The sequence below is a fragment of the Dendropsophus ebraccatus genome, chromosome 12, assembly GCF_027789765.1.
Source record: "Dendropsophus ebraccatus isolate aDenEbr1 chromosome 12, aDenEbr1.pat, whole genome shotgun sequence".
In the NCBI taxonomy this organism is placed as follows: domain Eukaryota; kingdom Metazoa; phylum Chordata; class Amphibia; order Anura; family Hylidae; genus Dendropsophus; species Dendropsophus ebraccatus.
The window spans coordinates 91837923-91861313 of record NC_091465.1 but is presented as its reverse complement, the minus strand read 5'-3'; the positions used below and the strand labels follow the sequence as shown (position 1 = coordinate 91861313).

The 23391-nt window shown below is 45.8% G+C and overlaps 1 protein-coding gene across 1 annotated transcript in view; it reads right to left on the bottom strand.

Moving 5' to 3' along the window:
- The window catches only part of LOC138768570 (uncharacterized), a 137425-nt gene that overhangs the window by 103729 nt on the left and 10305 nt on the right, over nucleotides 1-23391 (bottom strand). The window contains exons 8-20 of the mRNA XM_069946482.1: nucleotides 14180-14230; nucleotides 13267-13317; nucleotides 13139-13189; nucleotides 12294-12344; nucleotides 11456-11506; nucleotides 11328-11378; nucleotides 10579-10629; nucleotides 9688-9738; nucleotides 9560-9610; nucleotides 3622-3672; nucleotides 3396-3446; nucleotides 259-309; nucleotides 51-101 (exon numbers count right to left, since the gene is read on the bottom strand). Of these exons, the coding sequence (XP_069802583.1) occupies nucleotides 51-101; nucleotides 259-309; nucleotides 3396-3446; nucleotides 3622-3672; nucleotides 9560-9610; nucleotides 9688-9738; nucleotides 10579-10629; nucleotides 11328-11378; nucleotides 11456-11506; nucleotides 12294-12344; nucleotides 13139-13189; nucleotides 13267-13317; nucleotides 14180-14230 (663 nt within the window). The remainder of the gene's footprint in view (nucleotides 1-50; nucleotides 102-258; nucleotides 310-3395; nucleotides 3447-3621; nucleotides 3673-9559; nucleotides 9611-9687; nucleotides 9739-10578; nucleotides 10630-11327; nucleotides 11379-11455; nucleotides 11507-12293; nucleotides 12345-13138; nucleotides 13190-13266; nucleotides 13318-14179; nucleotides 14231-23391) is intronic.

The following is a 23391-nucleotide window of genomic DNA, read 5'->3' as shown; positions in this document are numbered from 1 at the left end:
CATGAGATTATTTACAGTGTAATGAATATTATGTGGTGTCAGACACTCACCCAGTCCTCCTGTGATCTCCCCTGGGGTTCCTGGCGTTCCTGGTATTCCAGCTACATATATAAAAGAACAATAATGAATCTGTCATGTACAGAATCTTGTGATACATGTTTTCACTAAAATGTATTAAAGAACAGTGAATTTCTCCTCCCTATCGCACATAGGATTATCTGCCTCTATAACCTATATCTTATTGTGTGTGACACTCACTTAACCCTCCTGTGATCTCCCCCGGGGTTCCTGGGGTTCCTGGTAATCCAACTATACAAAGAAAAACAAGATTATGAATCCACTTACTGATGAAAATTTTACCTAAATTTTAAGGCAATTTTTTTTAAATCCTTACATCCTCCTTATTTAGTTATGACATCGTATAATTAAATAACTTAAAAAAAAAGATGTCCCCCCCCCCCCCCCCCCCCCCCCCCGCTATATCAGCCAGATAACAGCAGGCAGCAGCAGCCTAGTAGTGGTAATGGAAGCTTAGTAATGGAAGGTAAGAAGTTTTGATGCACAGAATTGCTATGACTCCTTTTTTGCTAGAGACAATAGGCAGCGATACACATGTACAGCATTGTACCATATTTTCTGGCATATAAGATGACTTTTTAAAATGAAAACATCATCTTAGAAGTCGGGGTCATCTTATACGATGGGTATGGTTGCCCTATACAGTGGGTTAGCTCAAAAATGGTTGCATCCCCACTGTATGGGGCAACCAAAAAAAACAAATAGTTAACTCACCTGGGCCATGTTTCCGGCATCCGTGTAGTTCCTGGCCCATTCCCGACGCAGGCAGTCTAACGTACACTGCCTGTGCCGGGGATCCCCGAAGCTTTCCCGAGCAGCCGAATGTCTCATTGGAGAAGCTCGGTTGCCGGAGGAGCTTCAGGAGCCTCTGTCATTCTCCCGAAGCTCTCCGAGCAGCAGAACGTCTCAGAGCTTCTCCGATGAGACGCTTGACTGCTCAGGAGAGCTTCGAGGATCCCCGGCGCAGTCAGTGTACATCACACTGCCTGCGCTGGGAATGGGCCAGGAGATGCGTGGATGCCGGGAATGGGCCCCAGGTGAGTTTACTGTTTATTTTTTTTTTTATCTAGCTGCAGTCAGGTAGGGGTTAACATTTTCCAGAGTATAAGGCGAACCCCTGACAATCTTCTTAAAAGTCAGGGGTCGTCTTATACGCCCAGTCGCCTTATACGATGGAAAATATGGTATACTGTATCAAGAGCTAAGAGACCAGGTATATAACACTATATCAGATTATTTTACTGTGTAACAAATATTTTGTGGTGTATGTCCTCACTCGTTCCCGGCAAACTAACTATATAAAGAAAAATAATAATATGAATCTACTTTCTGCCAAAATGTAGCCTAAACTTTAAGGCAAACCTTTAATGTCCTAACCAAAGTAGATAACTAAGTAATAACTTTAAAAAAAAGTTTCAGAAAAATAATCATAATTGAGATATCCTTGCTTTTCAGGGTGAGCAAAGCAATTTTTTGCTCAATTTGTAATATATATATATATATATATATATATATATATATATATATATATATCAAAATTAGAATTAAATATGCTTTATTAAGTAAATATATAGTAAAATAGCTGGCAGCTTTAATAAAATGAGTGTACCCTTGCGGAGCTTGATGCGCCGCTCAGTTCGTGCTGTGCGGCCGAGAAGGCGCTGATTTTCTTGTATTTGTTCTGTTTCTGTGTTTTGTTTTGCATTAGTCTGAACACTGGTTTATTTTGTCTGCTCACTTGGTTTCATGGACACCCCCGACTTCACCTGCTGAGTTCTGTCTGGCCATGCCATGGTTAATCCTGTTTTGGTTCTTTCTGTGACTGACAGGTCTTCTTGCCAATGGATGTGTGTGTGGTCAGGTTCCTGGGTTTGGAGATCAGGGGGATGGACCAGACCCCTGGCCTCCAATATAACACCCCCAATCTGTGTACTCCTTGGTTATTGAGCTTGTCTCTGCCTGCTTCTGACTCTGCTATTCTGTGTTTGTTCTGACCCTTCTGCTTTGCATTTCTGACCATCCCTGCTTTCTTCTTGCCCCTGACCATATTGCCTGGCATATGATGATGCCTATTGGATCCTGATTTTGTACTTTTGCTACCCGACTGTTGTGACTCGGATTTTGACTATTCTTATTGTTTTTGTTTGTCTTGTCTTTATGTTTCACGTATTCAGGCCAGTTGCCTGCAACAGTTGCCCAGTTGCCCGCTGCCACTTTATGGCAGTAAGCGGCAAGTAGGCAGGGCAGTGGGCGGGACTGAGCTTAGAATTAACTGTCCGTTTCTCTCCTGCCTGTCTTGAGGAAGTGCCGAGTAGTAGGCGTGAAACAGCTCTCATCATCAGTGGAGGGTGTTGGTGTCCTCCACCAGCTTGTAATATGCTGTATAGCACAAGACACGAATAAAGAAGTTTCTCCAGCATAATTGGTGAGTGCATTCAGACTCTATTTTCTATGGATGTATATACGTATAGCTACTACTGCTCTATCTGAATTTTTGCACCACCACTAGCAGAAAGTGTTTTTTATCAGAGCATTGATATGTGTGGCATGAAGGCTAACGGATGTTAGATAGTGCCGACCCCTATACCTTCTTTACTGACTATTTTACTATACATTTACTTAATATAGGCATATTTTTGTTCAAATGTTTATATTTTTCATTCACAAAAGCAAAATTGAAATGAAAATATACTGTTTTAAGTAAATATAGTGTTAAGAAATTGGGGACTATAATTTAATAGACGCATGGTTCTAGGTGTTACCGGTAATCCAACTACATAAAAGAAAAACAAGATTATGAATCTACTTTCTGCCAAAATGTAGCCTAAATTTTAAGACGCATTTTTAAGGTCCTCACCGAATTAAATGTAATACCTTAAATAAAACTACATAAAAAATAATCATACTGTACGTGAGATAACCTTGTTATCCATCTTTAACTGACTATTTTAAAAAAATAATAATAATAAAGTGCCCCCATTCCTCAGCTATATTTTTACCAGACAGAAAACAACAGGCAGTAGCAGCCTAGTAGTAGTAGAGTGGAACGGTCCATGGATTTTGGTCCTTTAACTCTAATAATACCAGATTGTTTAGTGATGAGAGGAATGTAGTGGTGATACACAGCATTGCTACAACAGCATTTTGCTAAACATAATAAGCAGATATATACATTTCATTGTATACTGTCTGCAGGGATAAATGAATAAATAACAAATGTCTGGTAACTCAGTGAATCCCGAAACAAATAACAATCAGATGTAATAAATGTAATTCATTTCCAATGTATTTCCTTTATCATTGTATAAGACACTCACTCAGTCCTCCTGTGATCTCTCCTGGGGTTCCCTGGGTTCCTGGTGATACATCTGTAGAAATTATACATAATAATATAGAATCCACTTTCTGTTATATCATTTACATAAAATTTATTTCTTTTGTTTATTTTTCGTAAGTATAGATAAAACTTCAGAATAATCTCCTCCCATCACACATGGGATATCATTGCAGTGTAACATATAATTTATGGTGCCAGACACTCACTCATTCCTCCTGTGATCTGTCCCGGGATTCCTGGTGTTCCTGGTGTTCCAACTTTATAAAGAAAGACAATATTATGAATCAATTTTCTGCCAAAAATGTTGCCTAGATTTTGGGACAAATTTTCAGGTTATCACCAAATTAGATGAAATAACTAAATAAGCTAAGAAAAACATTATAAAAACATATTTGGGGTAACCTTAATATCCCTGTTTAACTGTCTGCTTAAGAAAAATGATGTGCCCTCCTCCCCCAGCTTTATAATTACCAGCCAGATAACAGCATCAACAGCCTAGTAGTAGCAGAGTGGGCAGGTTCATGGCCCTCCTCACCTTAAAGGGGTAGTGCGGCGCTAAGAAATTATTCACAAAATAACACACATTACAAAGTTATACAACTTTGTAATGTATGTTGTGTATGTGAATGGCCCCCCTTACCGTGTTCCCCGACCCCCGCCAGACCCGGAAGTGTAGTGCAGTATACATACCTGATCCGTGTTGACCGAAACCATCTGTAATCTTGTCAAAGACGTCATCTTCGTAAGGCCGGCCGACCCTCTCCTGCCGTCCCTCATGCCGGCCCCTCTCTGCCGCGTCATAACTGTGCTCAGCCGTGATTGGCTGAGCACAGTTATGCTCAGCCAATCGTGTACAGCCCCGGTGGGCCCAACCCATTGGTGGGCCCCTGAGCAGGAGGTCTGCATCCCTGTTTAGCAGCTTCAGGATGACATATAATCCCCCAGTTAGTTTCATTGGACGTCACCTTTCAAGAAACTTGTGGACGGCTGTGCTTTTTGCATAGAGCAGGGATGGGGAACCTTCAGCCTTCCAGCTGTGGCAAAACTACAACTCCCATCATGCCTGGACAGCTCCTATACACTAGAACAGGGATGGGGAACCTTCGGCCTTCCAGCTGTTGCAAAACTACAACTCCCATCATGCCTGGACAGCCGAAAGCTGAGCAGGCATGTTGGGAATTGTAGTTTTGCAACAGCTAAAAGGCCGAAGGTTCCCCATCCCTGGCAAAGAGTGTCTGACCAGTTACTAACAGTGAGCGAGCATTGCCGGTCACATACACAGCACTGTGCAAAGTCGCTATAGTAATGTGAAAGGTTTGGTGCTGGGTATATCTGGAGTATGTAGGGTGGGCCCCTAGAATAAAATATTCCCTGGTGGGCCCAAGGTACCCCAGTCCGACACTGAGCGTGATCAAGTGTTACGATGGATGGCGGAGAGTGCTTCCAGTCATTTATCCACTCACGAGGCTAGCCAAGAGTCTGACACTTATGTCTCCAAACCTGCACCATTAGTCCATCATAGTCATCCCACCATTGCCCACTCCGAGGAGCTCTTTTCGGGTCCTTTTCCCCAATTGGACAGTGTTTATACTTGATGAATCCCAGGAGCTACCTGAGGATTTTATCTGTAGAGATGCACAAAATCTGGACCAGCGACCTCAAGTCGAAGTGGTGATGAGGAGACCCAATTGCCATTAAGCCAAACAGTTGACATGCCCAGTGTGCAGGAGGAGCAGCAGTGTCAGGACTTGAACCCATAACCTCCAGTATTCCAGGCAGCAGCTCTCCTCACTGAGCTACTAGTAATTCTGGGCAGCTCCTTTCCTGAATCTGTTGGACAGTTTCCTATTCCTTGAGAACCTTGCCTTGATTGCCTAATTAGCTTCATCCTTAGACTTCCTATTTAAGTCAAGCCTTGCCCCTTCCTCCTTGCCAGATTATTGTGCTTCCCAGCCTATAGTCCAGCATTTTCTCCTGAGCTCCCTTCTGTGTACTGAACTTGGACTGTTATTTGACTACGCCTCTGCCTTAACCTACAACTTCTGCTATTCTCCTGTGTACCGAACCTGGACTGTTATTTGACTACGCCTTTGCCTTAACCTACAACTTTTGCTATTCTCCTGTGTACCGAACTTGGACTGTTTGACCACGCTTGCTGCTGTAACCACAGTCACCCGGATTGTCAGCCACTGGACTCCCACCTTGCCTTCCAGACTTTAATGATTCCACTATACCAGGTGAGCAATCATATTAATATCATTACAAGCAGAGTGAGGAGATAGAGGATGGATGATGAAGCGAACGACCCACCTGGCAAGGGGGGATGTCTAGTCGGGAAATTAGTGGGGGTGTGGAGGCCCGCACCACACCAAAAAAGGCGCAGAGAGGCAGAGGGATGTCCAGAGGTAGAGGACAGACGAGTCAGCGGAGGCAGGCCAGAGTCACCAGGGCCGAAGCTTCCCCCGAAGCAGCCAGTCACGTCAAGCTCCCCCCTTGAGGTCCGCAGTTCTTTGGTGTGGAGGTTATTTAATGTTTGCGCGGATCACAAGCTGAGCTGAGTAGAGGCTCGGAGAAGAGCAACTTGACCACCTCGGCCATGCGGCGTCACCTGGAAGCAAAGCACTGGGCTCAGTGGGAAAGAGCAAACGCAGGAGAACCTGCACCCGGCGTTGCCACTGCTGACTCTTGCCCTGTTCTCTCTGCTACAGCTACAGTCCAAACCACCACCAGCCAGGACACTTCGCCATCTGCCTGTGCTTCAGCCGCTTTGGTGCCTTCTTCACCCTTTGCCTGCGTCTGCTCCTTCGCCTGCACTGTCATGCACCTCTTCAGTGCAATTGTCTCTCAGTCACGCATTTGATCGCAGGCGTAAGTACATGTCTACTCACCCCTCTGCCCAAGCCTTAAATTGCCACATCTCCAAATTGCTGGCCATGGAGATGCTGCCGTTTAGGCTTGTGGAGATGCAAGCCTTCCGTGACCTGATGGCAGCTGCCGCACCTCGGTATTCCGTCCCTAGCTGCCACTACTTTTCCAGGTGTGCCGTCCCCGCCTTGCACCAGCACGTGTGCTGTAACATCGAGTGGGCCCTGAGTTATGCGGTTAGCACGGAGATCCATTTGACCACCGACGCGTGGACAAGTGCTTGCGGCCAGGGACGCTATATCTCACTGACAGCACACTGGACAAATGTTGTGGAGGCGGCTACTGGGCTACCCTCCCTCTCCTCCGTAAAATCGCCCTCATCGGTCAGCTGGAAACGCTGCAGCCGCTGCAGCTGCGACCAGGCATGGTCATATGTGATAATGGCCGTAACTTGGTGGCAGCTCTGGAGCTTGGAGAACAACAACACATTTCATGCCTGGCCCACGTTTTTAATTTGGAGCTGCAGCACTTTTTAAAGACCTACCCCGACCTGCCGTAGCTACTGGTGAAAGTGTGGTGCCTGTGTACCCGCTTTTGGAAGTCCACCGTGGCGGCTGCTAGCTTTAAAAGCTCCAAAAACACCTGTATTTGCCAGAACCCCGTCTGTTGTGTGATGTCACCACTCGCTGGAATTCTACATATCATATGTTGTCCAGGGTGTGTGAGCGGCAGAGAGCTCTCATGGGACACCAGCTACAAAACTCACGGGTGCCTTCAACTCAGCTCCCTCAGTTTGCCAACCATGAGTGGCCATGGATGGCAGACTTATGTGAAGTTTTAAAGGTATTTGAGTCCACCAAGAGGGTCAGCTGCGACGATGCCATAGTGAGCATAACCATCCCACTCCTATGTGTTGGTAAAGAATCCCTCATCGCCATCAGGGAGAACGCCTTGCACGCACCGGAGGCCGGGATAGGAGGAGACGTGACAGAACGAGACAGTCACACAACACTACTGTCAGCTTCTCAGGGTCGATTCCTGGAGGAAGAAGAGGAGGAGGCTGTTGGCCACACTGTCGGCGAGGCTAGCGGTGCAGTTGTGTGCGTCCCATTGGTCCAGCGAGGAAAGAGGAGGGAGAGGAGGAAGAAGAGGAGGAAATGTTGAGCGATACTTCTGGTGGGGGGAGACATGTGACAATTCACAGCCTGGCACACATGGCTGAATTTATGTTGGGCTGTATTGCAAGGGACAAACACGTTATCCATATAATGGGGAGCAAAAAATACTGGGCTTTTGCAATGCTGGACCCCCGGTATAAAGATAATGCCTTCTCATTCATTCCAGTAGAGGAGAGGACCACCAGACTACTGGAGTATCAGAGAACTGCTGCAGAATATGATGGAGATATTCCCACCTTCCATTGCTGGCAGCAGAGAAGAGAGTTCCTCCCAAAGCCGGACAACATCCATCAAGTCCACGGCCGCCAGGGGAACACTCTCCAAAGTATGGGACACGTTCATGGCACCCCCTTGCTAAAGTACCATCAGTGTAGGGCCTAGTACGAACAGGAGGGACAAGTATCGGCGGATGTTGCGGGAGTACATGGCAGACCACAACCCTGTCCTCCCCGATCCCTCGGCACCCTACACGTATTGGGTCTTCAAGTTGGACACGTGGCTGGAACTCTCACTATATGCTCTGAAGGTGCTGGCCTGCCCTGCTGCCAGTGTCCAAATGAGTCTTTAGCGCAGCTGGGGGCATCGTCACAGATAAGCGCAGCCGCCTGTCAACTGACAGTGCTGACCGGATGAGGCTCATCAAAATGAACGCCCAGTGGATAGAGCCAAAATGTGCTTCTCCACCAGTTGAAAGCCTCGAGAAGTGAAGTCGTATGTTTCAGCTCTAGGTCATTTCCTCCTACTCCTCCACTGCCATAGAAATGGGCCATTTTTGAAGGCTCACTTTATAGGCCTCTATAAAAAATTTTAAAGGGCTCACCTCGTGGGCCTAATTTCATATGCCTCTATACAATTTTTTTGAAGGCTCACTTCAAAGGCCTCTATACAATTTTTTTGAGAGCTTACCTCATGGGCCTAAGTTCATAGGTCTCTATACAATGTTTTTGAGGGCGCACCTCGTGGGCCAAAGTTCATAGGCCTCTATACAGTTTTTTAAGGGCTCAGCTCATGGGCCTGAAGCTATTTTTTTGAGGGCTAACCACATGGGCCACAAGCTAACTTTTCGAGGGCTAACCTCATAGGCCTCAAGCTAATTTTTCGAGGGCTAACCTCATAGGCCTCAAGCTAATTTTTCGAGGGCTAACCTCATAGGCCTCTATATAATTTTTTTGAGGGCTCACCTCATGGGCCTTGTTAGAATATACTATTTGTCATTTTAGAGGACAGATACGTGTCACCGAGGTGCCTGGCCTTGGTGAAGTGAACCGGTAGCTTTAGACAGTAACTGTCGGTTATTGTCACTTTTATTAAGTGCATCAGCTGTTTCCACAGCTGATCCGGGTCCGGCTTTACTGGAGTAGTCAAAGTGAAGGGTGGGACGACTGCTCCCACGTATTCTAAGCTTTTCCATTGCCTTAAAAAAAAAGGACTGCTGTTTGGCTAAAGAGCATGGGGAGAGAGACTATTGCCGTGTACAGTAATCTCCACACCAACTTGGCTCTTTGTGATTTAAATGGCTGCATGATACATTTTCTTTTGCTCAATATTTGGCTTTCTGTCCTCGCTAATGTAGAGGAAATAAGTTGTCCGAGAATTTTTTTCCATTATTCAAAGCAGTTATATTGTGTTTGGAGTCCATAATTGATAGTCTCTAATAGGGGCGTAATACTGAAAGTGGATATATATATAAACTTTAGTTTTGTAAAATATTATAGTAAAATACTTTCCTTTGAGAGGTTTTAACTAAACTAGATTCCCATCACCCGCAGCTTCTTCATTGCCCGCCAGATACCAGCAGGCAGCAGCAGCCTAGTAGTAGCAGAGTGTGACGGTCTATGGGGTTTGGCCCTTCCCACCCTAATACCAGATTGTAGCTGACTGGAGCATCTCCAGTAACCCTGGACACAGTAAGTGTGATCCCCAGCATTGCCACAACTGTTTTTGGCTAGAGACAATAAGAGCAATATAAATAACAGCTTCCAGAGCTAAGTGCCCTGACATACAGCGCCTTCCCGGCCACTCAGCAAATCCCACAACAAATCACCAAACTATAACACAACCAATTCTCCCTCTATGGATTTCCTCATAACAAGACACTCACTCCATTCTCCAGTGATGGTCCCTGGGGTTCTCGGGGTCCCAGGATATCCGGCTGCAGAAATACAGAATAATCCATCAATCTTCTTTCTGTTACTCTATAACCTATATCTTATTGTGTGTGACACTCACTTATCCCTCCTGTGATCTGTCCCGGTGTTCCTGGGGTTCCCGGTAATCCAACTATAGAAATGTAAAAAAAAAAATTAAAAATCAAGAAATCTACTTTTTTTCAAAATCCTTCAGCAGAATTTGTAGAGCAGTAAATCTGTCGCCTGTGAGCACCTGCGTAATTCTAAGAAGGTGACGGAGAGCTGTAATAAGAAAAGACTTCTCAGGTGTCACATATATATGTATACATGGGGAGTGGTTAAGCTGGAGTCTAAAAGATTGATTTATACACATGGTGTAAAGTGACACTGGCTCATTCGCCACCGGCAACCTCACATACTCTTTGGAAAATGAAAGGTGGAATCTGATTGGTTGCCGGGGGCGATTGAGCCAGTTTAACTTTTCACTATGATTGATAAATCTCCCCCTCAGTGTTTAGTCCGCGACTGATCAGGAGAACCCACAGGGAGATGACTTCTTCCAGCTTGTTCTCCTGATCGGCCGAGGTCTGAACACACAGACTCCGAGCCAACAACACATTTCCCATCTATACATGTATATGTGACACCTCAAAAGTCTTTTCTAATGACAGGTACTCATTACTTATCTTACTGTTTAAAGGGGAAGTATCAGCAGGTTAGAGGAATCCCAGTGAGTAGCGGGGTAATTCTAAGGGGGTCAGTGATAGATATTTTATGGTCTAATAACAAGTCCCTGCTTAGTAATGGAGGAATGAGGTGGGGATGTACAGCATTGCTACAACTGATATCATTGTATACTGTCTCCAGGGCTAAGTGACTGGGTATATACCACATGGCTGGTAACTCAGTGATCCCGAAACCAATCACAATCAGATTCAATCAATGTCATTCATTCCCGATGTATTTCCTTATCACTATGTCAGACACTCACTCAGTCCTCCTGTCACCTGTCCTGGGGTTCCTGGGGTTCCTGGAATCTCATCTATATAAAGTAACACAAGATCATGAATCAACTGTATGCAAATATACTTTTTCCTAAATTTAAAGAGATGTTTACACTTAAAAAAAAACTTAAAAAAACCTACACAATGACATTATCTATATTTCCCTGTTTGGTTATGAAGCATTTTACTCCAACACAATAAAATTGATCCCTACAAATCCAATTTACTTCGAAATGATTCCCTTCTCACCATATAAATGCAGTCATTCCAATGTCCTGTGACTTGCCCCAGTGTCCCTGGTTTTCCAGATATTCTATCATCAACTTTAGTTTTGTAAAATACTATAGTAAAATAATTACATTCCTTCGAGAAGTTTTAACTAAACTAGATTCCCATCACCCGCAGCTTCTTCATTGCTCGCCAGATACCAGCAGGCAGCAGCAGCCTAGTAGTAGCAGAGTGTGACGGTCTACAGGGTTTGGCCCTTCCCACCCTAATAATACCAGATTGTAGCTGACTGGAGCTTCTCTAGTAACCCTGGAGACAGTAACTGTGATGCCCAGCATTGCCACAACTGCTTTTGGCTAGAGACAATGAGAGCAATATAAATAACAGCTTCCTCCAGTGCCCTGACATACAGCGCCTTCCCTGCCACTCAGCAAATCCCACAAGAAATCACCAAACTATAACACAACCAATTCTCTCTCTATGGATTTCCTCATAACAAGACACTCACTCCATTCTCCAGTGATGGTCCCTGGGGTTCCCTTGGTCCCAGGATATCCGGCTGCAGAAATACAGAATAATCCATCAATCTTCTTTCTGTTACTGTATAACCTATATCTTATTGTGTGTGACACTCACTTATCCCTCCTGTGATCTCCCCCGATGTTCCTGGGGTTCCCGGTATTCCAACTATACAAAGGAGAACAAGATTATGAATACATTTTCTGCCAAAATGTAGCCTCAACTTTATAGTCCTCACCAAATGAGATGTAATAACTTAAAAATGCTCTAAAAGAATGATCATACCTTCCCAACATGTCTCCCACACACACACACCATCACCACCACTATTCCTTTATGGATTTGGTTGTCCTCACCCTAGTAATACCAGATTATCAGACCTGGAGTATCTTCCTAGTAACCAAGGTGGCACTTTCTGACAAAAATTCTCTCTACATTTTAAGGCAAATGATTAAGGTCTTAAATTTTATAAAAAAAAACCAACCAATAAGAGTAATAATCTTGTTATTCGTGTTTCACTGCCAATTTAAGGAAACTTATGTGCCTACTCAGATTTGTCATAACCAGCCAGATAACAGCAGGCAGCAGCAGCCTAGTAGTAGCAGACTGGGAAGGTCCATAGATTTTGGTCCTTCTCCCCTTAATGATACCAGATTATCAGACCTGGAGCATCTTTCCAGTAACTCTTGTGGCAGTTAGTGCCAGGGTAATTCTAAGGGGGTCAGTGATAGATATTTTATGGTCTAATAACAAGTCCCTGCTTAGTAATAGAGAAATGAGGTGGGGATGTACAGCATTGCTACAACTGATATCATTGTATACTGTCTCCAGGGCTAAGTGACCGGGTATATACCACACGGCTGGTAACTCACTGATCCCGAAACCAATCAAAATCAGATTCAATCAATGTCATTCATTCCCAATGTATTTCCTTATCCCTATGCCAGACACTCACTCAGTCCGCCTGTGATCTCCCCTGGGGTTCCTGGGGTTCCTGGTGATACATCTGTAGAAATTATAAAAAAAAATAATATAGAATCCACTTCCTGCTATTTCATTTACCTAAAATTACTTTTTTTTTTTACTAAATATAGATAAAACTTTGGAATAATCTCCTCACATGAATCACACATGGGATTTCATTACAGTGTAACATATAATTTAGGGTGCCAGACACTCATTCCCAAATCCCAAAACCAATCACAATCAGATTCAATGAATGTAATTTATTCCCGTTGTATTTCCTTATCACTATGTCAGACACTCACTTAGTGAATAAAGTTGTCTAACAATCTAACACAACGACTCCCATCGTCTATCGGACTACTATCCGAGGCTGATTAGCTCCGCGCCAGGCTTCCAGGGACTCCACGCATCGTACCTCAGATGAGTTAAACATTCTTACATTCCTTTGAGAAGTTTTAACTAAACTAGATTCCTGTCACCCGCAGCTTCTTCATTGCTCGCCAGATACCAGCAGGCAGCAGCAGCCTAGTAGTAGCAGAGTATGAGGGTCTATGGGGTTTGGCCCTTCCCACCCTAATATTACCAGATTGTAGCTGACTGGAGCTTCTCATGTAACCCTGGACACAGTAACAGTGATGCCCAGCATTGCCACAGCTGCTTTTGGCTAGAGACAATAAGAGCATTATAAATGAATGCTTCCTGACTCCAGAGCTAAGTGCCCTGACATACAGCATCTTCCCGACCACTCAGCAAATCCCACAACAAATCACCAAAATATTGGATGAAACACAATTAATTCTCTCTCTATGGATTTCCTCATAACAAGACACTCACTCCATTCTCCAGTGATGGTCCCTGGGGTTCCCGGGGTCCCAGGATATCCGGCTGCAGAAATACAGAATAATCCATCAATCTTCTTTCTGTTACTGTATAACCTATATCTTATTGTGTGTGACACTCACTTATCCCTCCTGTGATCTGTCCCGATGTTTCTGGGGTTCCCGGTAATCCAACTATAGAAATGTACAAAGAAAAAATCAAGAAATCTACTTTTTTCAAAATCCTTCAGCAGAATTTGAAGAGCAGTAAATCTGTCGCCTGTGAGCACCTGCGTAATTCTAAGAAGGTGACGGAGAGCTGTAATAAGAAAGGACTTCTCAGGTGTCACATATTTATGTATACATGGGGAATGGTTTAGCTGGAGTCTGAGTCTAGGAGATTGATTTATCAACATGGTGTAAAATGAAACTGGCTCGGTCGCCCCCGGCAACCAATCAGATTCCACCTTTCATTCCTCACAGACGCTTTAAAAATGAAAGGTGGAATCTGATTGGTTGCCGGGGGGCGATTGAGACAGTTTAACTTTTCACCATGATTGATAAATCTCCCCCTCAGTGTTTAGACCGCAACCGATCAGGAGAACCCACCGGGAGATGACTTCTTCCAGCTTGTTCTCCTGATCGGCCGAGGTCTGAACACACAGACTCCGAGCCAGTAACACATTTCCCATCTATACATGTATATGTGACACCTCAAAAGTCTTTTCTAATGACAGGTACTCATTACTTATCTTACTGTTTAAAGGGGAAGTATCAGCAGGTTAGAGGAATCCCAGTGAGTATCGGGGTAATTCTAAGGGGGTCAGTGATAGATATTTTATGGTCTAATAACAAGTCCCTGCTTAGTAATGGAGGAATGAGGTGGGGATGTACAGCATTGCTACAACTGATATCATTGTATACTGTCTCCAGGGCTAAGTGACCGGGTATATACCACACGGCTGGTAACTTAGTGATCCCGAAACCAATCACAATCAGATTCAATCAATGTCATTCATTCCCGATGTATTTCCTTATCACTATGTCAGACACTCACTCAGTCCTCCTGTCACCTGTCCTGGGGTTCCCGGAGTTCCAGGATATCCAGCTACAGAAATATATAATATCATGAATTTACTTGGTATAAAATCTTACAGATTAAGTTTAACAGCTGATTTCATAAGAATATATATAGAATGACTAGTGATGAGCGAACGTGCTGGTCCGAGCTTGGTACTCGATGGAGTATTAGGGTACTCGATGGAGTATTAGGGTACTCGATGCTACTCGTTACTCGGACGAGCATCTCGCGATACTCGAGAAAATCTCATCATCCGTTTCCTGTAAGTTTAAGCGCTATTTCTCAGCCAATAAACATGCAGGAGACTCTTTGGTACATCCTGCAATGACGTGGGACCCATACATGTCAATAGCAGCGACTGGTTGGCCAGATCAGATGACCCTGCCATATAAAACTCGGCGCCGGCAGTACTCGCTTCAGACGTGTGCTGGAAGAGATTAAGGACAGAGCTGCTGCTGGTCAGGGAGAGCGTTAGGGAGGGAATTAATTTTTAATTTAAAGTCGAAACCGCAGTGGGGGGAGAAGTGGGGAGTCACATGATGCAGGGAATGTTACCCCAACTGCTACAGTCAAATTCATAGTCAAATTCAATTTACCTACCATTTCGAACCATATTATCTGTGGATGTCATCTTACGGGTGTCCTCTGCCATCGCTTCACCAGCACCTTCTACCTTCCTTGGATGTTGTAGCCTTTTTAAGAGCAGGATTGACCAGGTCTTTTTAATAGACAGGCGACCGCACTTGCCCTCTCTTAGAGACTCTTTAAAGGATTGAAAGTGTATTCATTTGATCAAATCAAATTTCGGGGCCTCTTAAGAAGACTGTATTGTTTTTCTTCGTCCCTACTTCCAAAGATATGCCTCTTATGCACAAATACATGAGGGTCTGAGGCTAAATCTAGCCATAATCCGGCTATTTTTATTGGATGATTGTTTTGTCCATCTTGGTCTGGGTCTGTGGTGTCAGGCTACGTTTTTGGGTGGTTCATATGCTACCTCTGTTTTTAATGGTTCTCTGTGTGCTCACTGCCATGCTGTGTCTGGCCTAATTTTTTGGAGGCTCACTTGCTACTTCACTCACTTTTAATGGTTCTCTGTGTCCTGACCGCCATGCTCTGACGTCACTACGTCTGCAGAGGAACGGGACTGGATGCTGGGGGCCCGCCGATCACGTCTCCGGCAACTAGCCAGCTGTGTTATGTATTTTCTTTGTGTAGCCGCAGCCAGGGCCTCACCACCCCCGGTCGATCGGCATCAGGTGTACCCAGCTGGTCTAACCAGTTAGCTGTCAGTACCTAGGTTCGTGTCCACTATAAATCACAGCCCCTGGCCTTACTCCAATTTTTTTGGGAGGCTCATGTGCTTCCTCACTCCCTTTTAATGGTTCTCTGTGTGCTCACTGCCATGCACTGTCTGCCCTAATTTTTGGGAGGCTAACTGGCTACCACTTCTACCTTGATCACTCTGTCCTCACCCCCATGCTGTGTCAGGCTGAATTTTGGTGTGGTTCTTATGCTACCTCTGTTTTAATGGTTCCCTGTGTTCTCACTGCCATGCTGTGTCAGGCTGAGTTTTTCGGTGGTCCCTATGCCTACCTCTGTTTTAACCAGGCTGTTGCACAGAATTAGGCATAATGGTGCTATTCGGCAGCCTCAGAGTCATCCATACATGCTGCCCCTGCTGTTTCCTGTCCATTTCCGTTGTGTTTCCATCATTTTCTAAGGTTGACAGGTTTTCACACGACCTTCCCTTTACCGAGCTTGGGTCCCCTGCAAAAATGCTCAAGTTTCCCATTGACTTCAATGGGGTTCGATACTAAACGAGCACTCGAGTATCGGGAGATATTCGTCTCAAGTAACGAGCACCCGAGCATTTTACTGCTCGCTCATCACTAATAATGACAAACGTCCATCTCCACACATCACATCCCTCTACTCTGTGATCTCTTCCATTGTGAATGAGACTCTGTTAGTTATCTCTCTGTTTAAGAAGACTTTTCTGACAAATAAAGATGTATTCTGTATAAACACTCACTCCATCCTCCTGTGACCTGTCCTGGGGTTCCCGGGGTTCCTGGAATTTCATCTATACGAAATAAAACAGGATTATGAATCAACTTTATGCAAAAAAAAAATTGCCAGAATTTAAAGAAATTTTTTCACTTAAAAATGTAAAAGAAAAAATAAAAAAATCACCACAATGACACTGTTATCGATATCTCACTGTTTGGTTATAAAGAATTTTACCCCGACACAAAATATTGATCTCTACAAATCCAATTTACTTCTAATCGATTGTCGTATCACAATGTAAGACACTCACTCCATTCTCCAGTGATGGTCCCTGGGGTTCCCGGGGTCCCAGGATATCCGGCTGCAGAAATACAGAATAATCCATCAATATTCTTTCTGTTACTGTATAACCTATATCTTATTGTGTGTGACACTCACTTATCCCTCCTGTGATCTGTCCCGGTGTTCCTGGGGTTCCCGGTAATCCAACTATAGAAATGTACAAAAAAAAAAATCAATACTTTTTTCTAACTCTTTCAGCAGAATTTTCAGAGCAGTACACCTGGCACCTGTGAGCACCTGCGTAATTTTAAGAAGGGGAAAAATACCTGTAATTAGAAACAAAAAACTTTCAACGTATCACAGATCCATGTGGTGGTGAATCTCGGAGGAGATCAGAAGGCCTGGAAGGAGATATTCCCGTATTTGTCTGCACCTCGACCCCCGACGAGCAGAAGGGAACAGATGTGTCACAGTGCCAGGTGAGTGTGTGGTCACCGATACCTCATTGGACTTCTTCTAGTGCTACATTGGATACTACAGCAGAGAGCGCGGTATCGGCCACCAGAGAGGAATCCACCTATTATGCAGGAAGCTGGGGCATCAGCCACCATACCCCTTCCCCTGTTATATAGTTCAATCTGACCTGCTAGTTCAGCATCTAAAGGTTAAAAGTGAGGGTCAGGAGCTTGCACAAGCGCTGCTACTACGTCACACCACTAGCTCCTCCTAACCCCCATCAGGCATGTCCCTGGTGGCCTAGTTAACCCCCATCAGGCATGTCCCTGGTGGACTAGTTAACCCCCATCAGGCATGTCCCTGGTGGACTAGTTAACCCCCATCAGTCATGTCCCTGGTGGCCTAGTTAACCCCCATCAGTCATGTCCCTGGTGGCCTAGTTAACCCCCATCAGGCATGTCCCTGGTGGAATATTTAACCCCCATCAGACATGTCCCTGGTAGCCTAGTTAACCCCCATCATTCATGTCCCTGGTGGCCTAGTTAACCCCCATCAGTCTTGTCCCTGGTAGCCTAGTTAACCCCCATCAGGCATGTCCCTGGTGGCCTAGTTAACCCCCATCAGGAATGTCCCTGGTGGCCTAGTTAACCCCCATCAGGCATGTCCCTGGTGGCATAGTTAACCCCCATCAGTCATGTCCCTGGTAGCCTAGTTATCCCCCATCAGGCATGTCCCTGGTGGCCTAGTTATCCCCCCCCATCAGGCATGTCCCTGGTAGCCTAGTTATCCTCCCCATCAGTCATGTCCCTGGTAGCCTAGTTATCCCCCCCATCAGGCATGTCCCTGGTGGCCTAGTTATCCCCCCCATCAGGAATGTCCCTGGTGGCCTAGTTATCCCCCCCCCCATCAGGAATGTCCCTGGTAGCCTAGTTATTCCCCCCCCCCCCCCATCAGGCATGTCCCTGGTAGCCTAGTTATCCCCCATCAGTCATGTCTCTGGTAGCCTAGTTATCCCCCCCATCAGTCATGTCCCTGGTAGCCTAGTTATCCCCCCCATCAGTCATGTCCCTGGTAGCCTAGTTATCCCCCCCATCAGTCATGTCCCTGGTAGCCTAGTAAACCTCCCCCAAAAAAAAAAAATAAACATCCCACTCACCTTACCTCAGCTCCCACGCAGTCCAGGTCCTCTTCTCTCCCAGGTCCTCTTCTCTCCCAGGTCCTCTGTGCAGGCGGCGCGTGATGAAATGACGTAATCACGCGCGGCCCGCAGGAGACTGAAGACACTCGACGCTCTGCTGGGGAAGAAGCCGGCACAGACAGCATCCTCCTGTATCCGGCAACTGTCACAGACTCTTTGGAAAATGAAAGGTGGAATCTGATTGGTTGCTAGGGGCAGCGGAGGAGCCAGTTTGACTTTTCACTATGATTGATAAATCTCCCCCTCAGTGTTTAGTCCGCGACTGAGCAGGAGAACCCACAGGGAGATGACTTCTTCCAGCTTGTTCTCCTGATCGGCCGAGGTCTGAACACTCAGACTCCGAGCCAGTAACACATATCCCATCTATACATGTATATGTGACACCTCAAAAGTCTTTTCTAATGACAGGTACTCATTACTTATCTTACTGTTTAAAGGGGAAGTATCAGCAGGTTAGAGGAATCCCAGTGAGTAGCGGGGTAATTCTAAGGGGGTCAGTGATAGATATTTTATGGTCTAATAACAAGTCCCTGCTTAGTAATGGAGGAATGAGGTGGGGATGTACAGCATTGCTACAACTGATATCATTGTATACTGTCTCCAGTGCTAAGTGACCAGGTATATACCATATGGCTGGTAACTTAGTGATCCCGAAACCAATCACAATCAGATTCAATCAATGTCATTCATTCCCGATGTATTTCCTTATCACTATGTCAGACACTCACTCAGTCCTCCTGTCACCTGTCCTGGGGTTCCCGGGGTTCCTGGAATCTCATCTATATAAAGTGACACAAGATCATGAATCAACTTTATGAAAGATTTTTTTGCCTAAATTTTAAGAGATTTTTTCACGGAAATAAATGTAAAAAATAATAATAATAAAAAAACCTACACAATGACATTATCTATATTTCCCTGTTTGGTTATGAAGCATTTTACTCCAACACAATAAAATTGATCCCTACAAATCCAATTTACTTTGAAACGATTCCCTTCTCACCATATAAATGCAGTCATTTCAATGTCCTGTGACCTGCCCCAGTGTCCCTGGTTTTCCAGATATTCAATCATCAACTTTAGTTTTGTAAAATATTATAGTAAAATACTTTCCTTTGAGAGGTTTTAACTAAACTAGATTCCCATCACCCGCAGCTTCTTCATTGCTCGCCAGATACCAGCAGGCAGCAGCAGCCTAGTAGTAGCAGAGTGTGACGGTCTACAGGGTTTGGCCCTTCCCACCCTAATAATACCAGATTGTAGCTGACTGGAGCTTCTCTAGTAACAATGGAGACAGTAAGTGTGATGCCCAGCATTGCCACAACTGCTTTTGGCTAGAGACAATGAGAGCAATATAAATAACAGCTTCCTCCAGAGCTAAGTGCCCTGACATATAGCGCCTTCCCGACCACTCAGCAAATCCCAAACAAATCACAAAAATATTGGATGAAACACAACTAATTCTCTGTCTAAGGATTTCCTTATAACAAGACACTCACTCCATTCTCCAGTGATGGTCCCTGGGGTTCCCTTGGTCCCAGGATATCCGGCTGCAGAAATACAGAATAATCCATCAATCTTCTTTCTGTTACTGTATAACCTATATCTTATAGTGTATGACACTCACTTATCCCTCCTGTGATCTGTCCCGGTGTTCCTGGGGTTCCCGGTAATCCAACTATAGAAATGTACAAAAATAAATAAATAATCAAGAAATCTGTCGCCTGTGAGCACCTGCTTAATTCTAAGGAGGTGACGGAGAGCTGTAATAAGAAAGGACTTCTCAGGTGTCACATATACATGTATACATGGGGAATGGTTTAGCTGGAGTCTGAGTCTAAAAGATTGATTTATACACATGGTGTAAAGCAGGGGTGGGGAACCTTTTCTATGTCGAGGGCCGGTCGGGCATTAATAAAATCATTCGAGGGCCGCATACCGTGTGCGGCAGTTAATAGCGGGGGATTGCAGCACCCGGGGCAAGGCAAAATATTGTTCCCCTAGTGCCCCTGCTATTGCAGTTAACCCCCAGTGATGCCCCTTGTAGTCTAGTTACCCCCCCCCCCCCAGTGATGCCTCTCGTAGGCCTAGTTAACCCCCAATCATTCATGTCCCTGGTAGCCTTGTTATCCCCCCCATCAGGCATGTCCCTGGTAGCCTAGTTAACCAGTTAACCCCATCAGGCATGTCCCTGGTAGCCTAGTTAACCCCCATCAGGCATGTCCCTGGTAGCCTAGTTATCCCCCCCATCAGGCATGTCCCTGGTGGCCTAGTTAACCCCCATCAGTCATGTCCCTGGTAGCCTAGTTAACCCCCATCAGTCATGTCCCTGGTAGCCTAGTTAACCCCCCCATCAGTCATGTCCGTGGTAGCCTTGTTAACCCCCTTCAGGCATGTCCCTGGTGGCCTAGTTATCCCCCCCATCAGTCATGTCCCTGGTAGCCTAGTTAAAGCCCATCAGGCATGTCCCTGGTGGCCTAGTTGACCCCTATCAGTCATGTCCCTGGTAGCCTAGTTAACCCCCATCAGTCATGTCCCTGGTAGCCTAGTTAACCCCCAACAGTCATGTCCCTGGTAGCCTAGTTAACCCCCCCATCAGTCATGTCCCTGGTAGCCTATTTAACCCCCATCAGGCATGTCCCTGGTAGCCTAGTTAACCCCCATCAGTCATGTCCCTGGTAGCCTAGTTAACCCCCAACAGTCATGTCCCTGGTAGCCTAGTTAACCCCCCCATCAGTCATGTCCCTGGTAGCCTAGTTAACCCCCATCAGGCATGTCCCTGGTAGCCTAGTTAACCCCCCCATCAGTCATGTCCCTGGTAGCCTAGTTAACCCCCATCAGTCATGTCCCTGGTAGCCTAGTTAACCCCCATCAGGCATGTCCCTGGTGGCCTATTTAACCCCCATCAGTCATGTCCCTGGTGGCCTAGTTAACCCCCATCAGGCATGTCCCTGGTAGCCTAGTTAACCCCCATCAGGCATGTCCCTGGTGGCCTATTTAACCCCCATCAGTCATGTCCCTGGTGGCCTAGTTAATCCCCATCAGGCATGTCCCTGGTGGCCTAGTTAACCCCCATCAGGCATGTCCCTGGTGGCCTAGTTAACCCCCATCAGTCATGTCCCTGGTGGCCTAGTTAACCCCCATCAGTCATGTCCCTGGTAGCCTAGTTAACCCCCATCAGGCATGTCCCTGGTAGCCTTGTTAACCTCCATCAGTCATGTCCCTGGTAGCCTAGTTAACCCCCATCAGTCATGTCCCTGGTAGCCTAGTTAACCCCCATCAGGCATGTCCCTGGTGGCCTAGTTAACCCTCATCAGGCATGTCCCTGGTGGCCTAGTTAACCCCCATCAGGCATGTCCCTGGTGGCCTAGTTAACCCCCATCAGGCATGTCCCTGGTAGCCTAGTTAACCCCCATCAGGCATGTCCCTGGTGGCCTAGTTAACCTCCATCAGTCATGTCCCTGGTAGCCTAGTTAACCCCCATCAGTCATGTCCCTGGTAGCCTAGTTAACCCCCATCAGGCATGTTCCTGGTAGCCTAGTTATCACCCCCATCAGGCATGTCCCTGGTAGCCTAGTTATCACCCCCATCAGGCATGTCTCTGGTAGCCTAGTTATCACCCCCATCAGGCATGTCTCTGGTAGCCTAGTTAACCACCAAATAAAAAAATAAACATCCCACTCACCTTACCTCCGCCTCCACGCAGTCCAGGTCCTCTTCTCTCCCAGGTCCTCTTCTCTCCCATGTCCTCTTCTGTCCCAGGTTCTCTGTGCCGGTCTTCTCCTGCAGGCGGCGCGTGATGAAATGACGTAATCGCGCGCGGCCCACAGGAGACTGAAGACACTCGCCGCTCTGCTGGGGAAGAAGCCGGCACAGACAGCATCCTCCTGTATCCGGTCTCAGGGGCCGGAGGTTCCCCACCCCTGGTGTAAAGTGACACTGGCTCAGTCGCCCCCGGCAACTTCACAGACTCTGGAAAATGATAGGTGGAATCTGATTGGTTGCTAGGGGCAGCGGAGGAGCCAGTTTGACTTTTCACTATGATTGATAAATCTCCCCCTCAGTGTTTAGTCCGCGACTGAGCAGGAGAACCCACAGGGAGAGGACTTCTACCGTCTTGTTCTCCTGATCGGCCGAGGTCTGAACACACAGACTCCGAGCCAACAACCCATTTCCCATCTATACATGTATATGTGACACCTCAAAAGTCTTTTCTAATGACAGGTACTCATTACTTATCTTACTGTTTAAAGGGGAAGTATCAGCAGGTTAGACGATTCCCAGTGAGTAGCGGGGTAATTCTAAGGGGGTCAGTGATAGATATTTTATGGTCTAATAACAAGTCCCTGCTTAGTAATGTAGGAATGAGGTGGGGATGTACAGCATTGCTACAACTGATATCATTGTATACTGTCTCCAGGGCTAAGTGACCGGGTATATACCATATGGCTGGTAACACAGTGATCCCGAAACCAATCACAATCAGATTCAATCAATGTCATTCATTCCCGATGTATTTCCTTATCACTATGTCAGACACTCACTCAGTCCTCCTGTCACCTGTCCTGGGGTTCCAGGATATCCAGCTACAGAAATATATAATATCATGAATTTACTTGGTATAAAATCTTACAGATTAAGTTTAACAGCTGATTTCATAAGAATATATATATAATGACTAGTGATGAGCGAGCATGCTGGTCCGAGCTTGGTACTCGATGGAGTATTAGGGTACTCGATCGAGTATTAGGGTACTCAATGCTACTCGTTACTCGGACGAGCATCTCGCGATACTCGAGAAAATCTCATCATCCGTTTCCTGTAAGTTTAAGCGCTATTTCTCAGCCAATAAACATGCAGGAGACTCTTTGGTGCATGCTGCGATCACGTGGGACCCATACATGTCAATAGCAGCGACTGGTTGGCCAGATCAGATGACCCTGCCATATAAAACTCGGCGCCGGCAGTACTCGCTTCAGACGCATGCTGTGAGAGATCAGGGAGAGAGCTGCTGCTGGTCAGGGAGAGCGTTAGGGAGGGAATTAATTTTTAATTTAAAGTCGAAACAGCAGTGGGGGGAGAAGTGGGGAGTCACATGATGCAGGGAATGTTTCCCCAACTGCTACAGTCAAATTCATAGTCAAATTCAATTTATCTACCATTTCGAACCATATTATCTGTGGATGTCATCTTACGGGTGTCCTCTGCCATCGCTTCACCAGCACCTTCTACCTTCCTT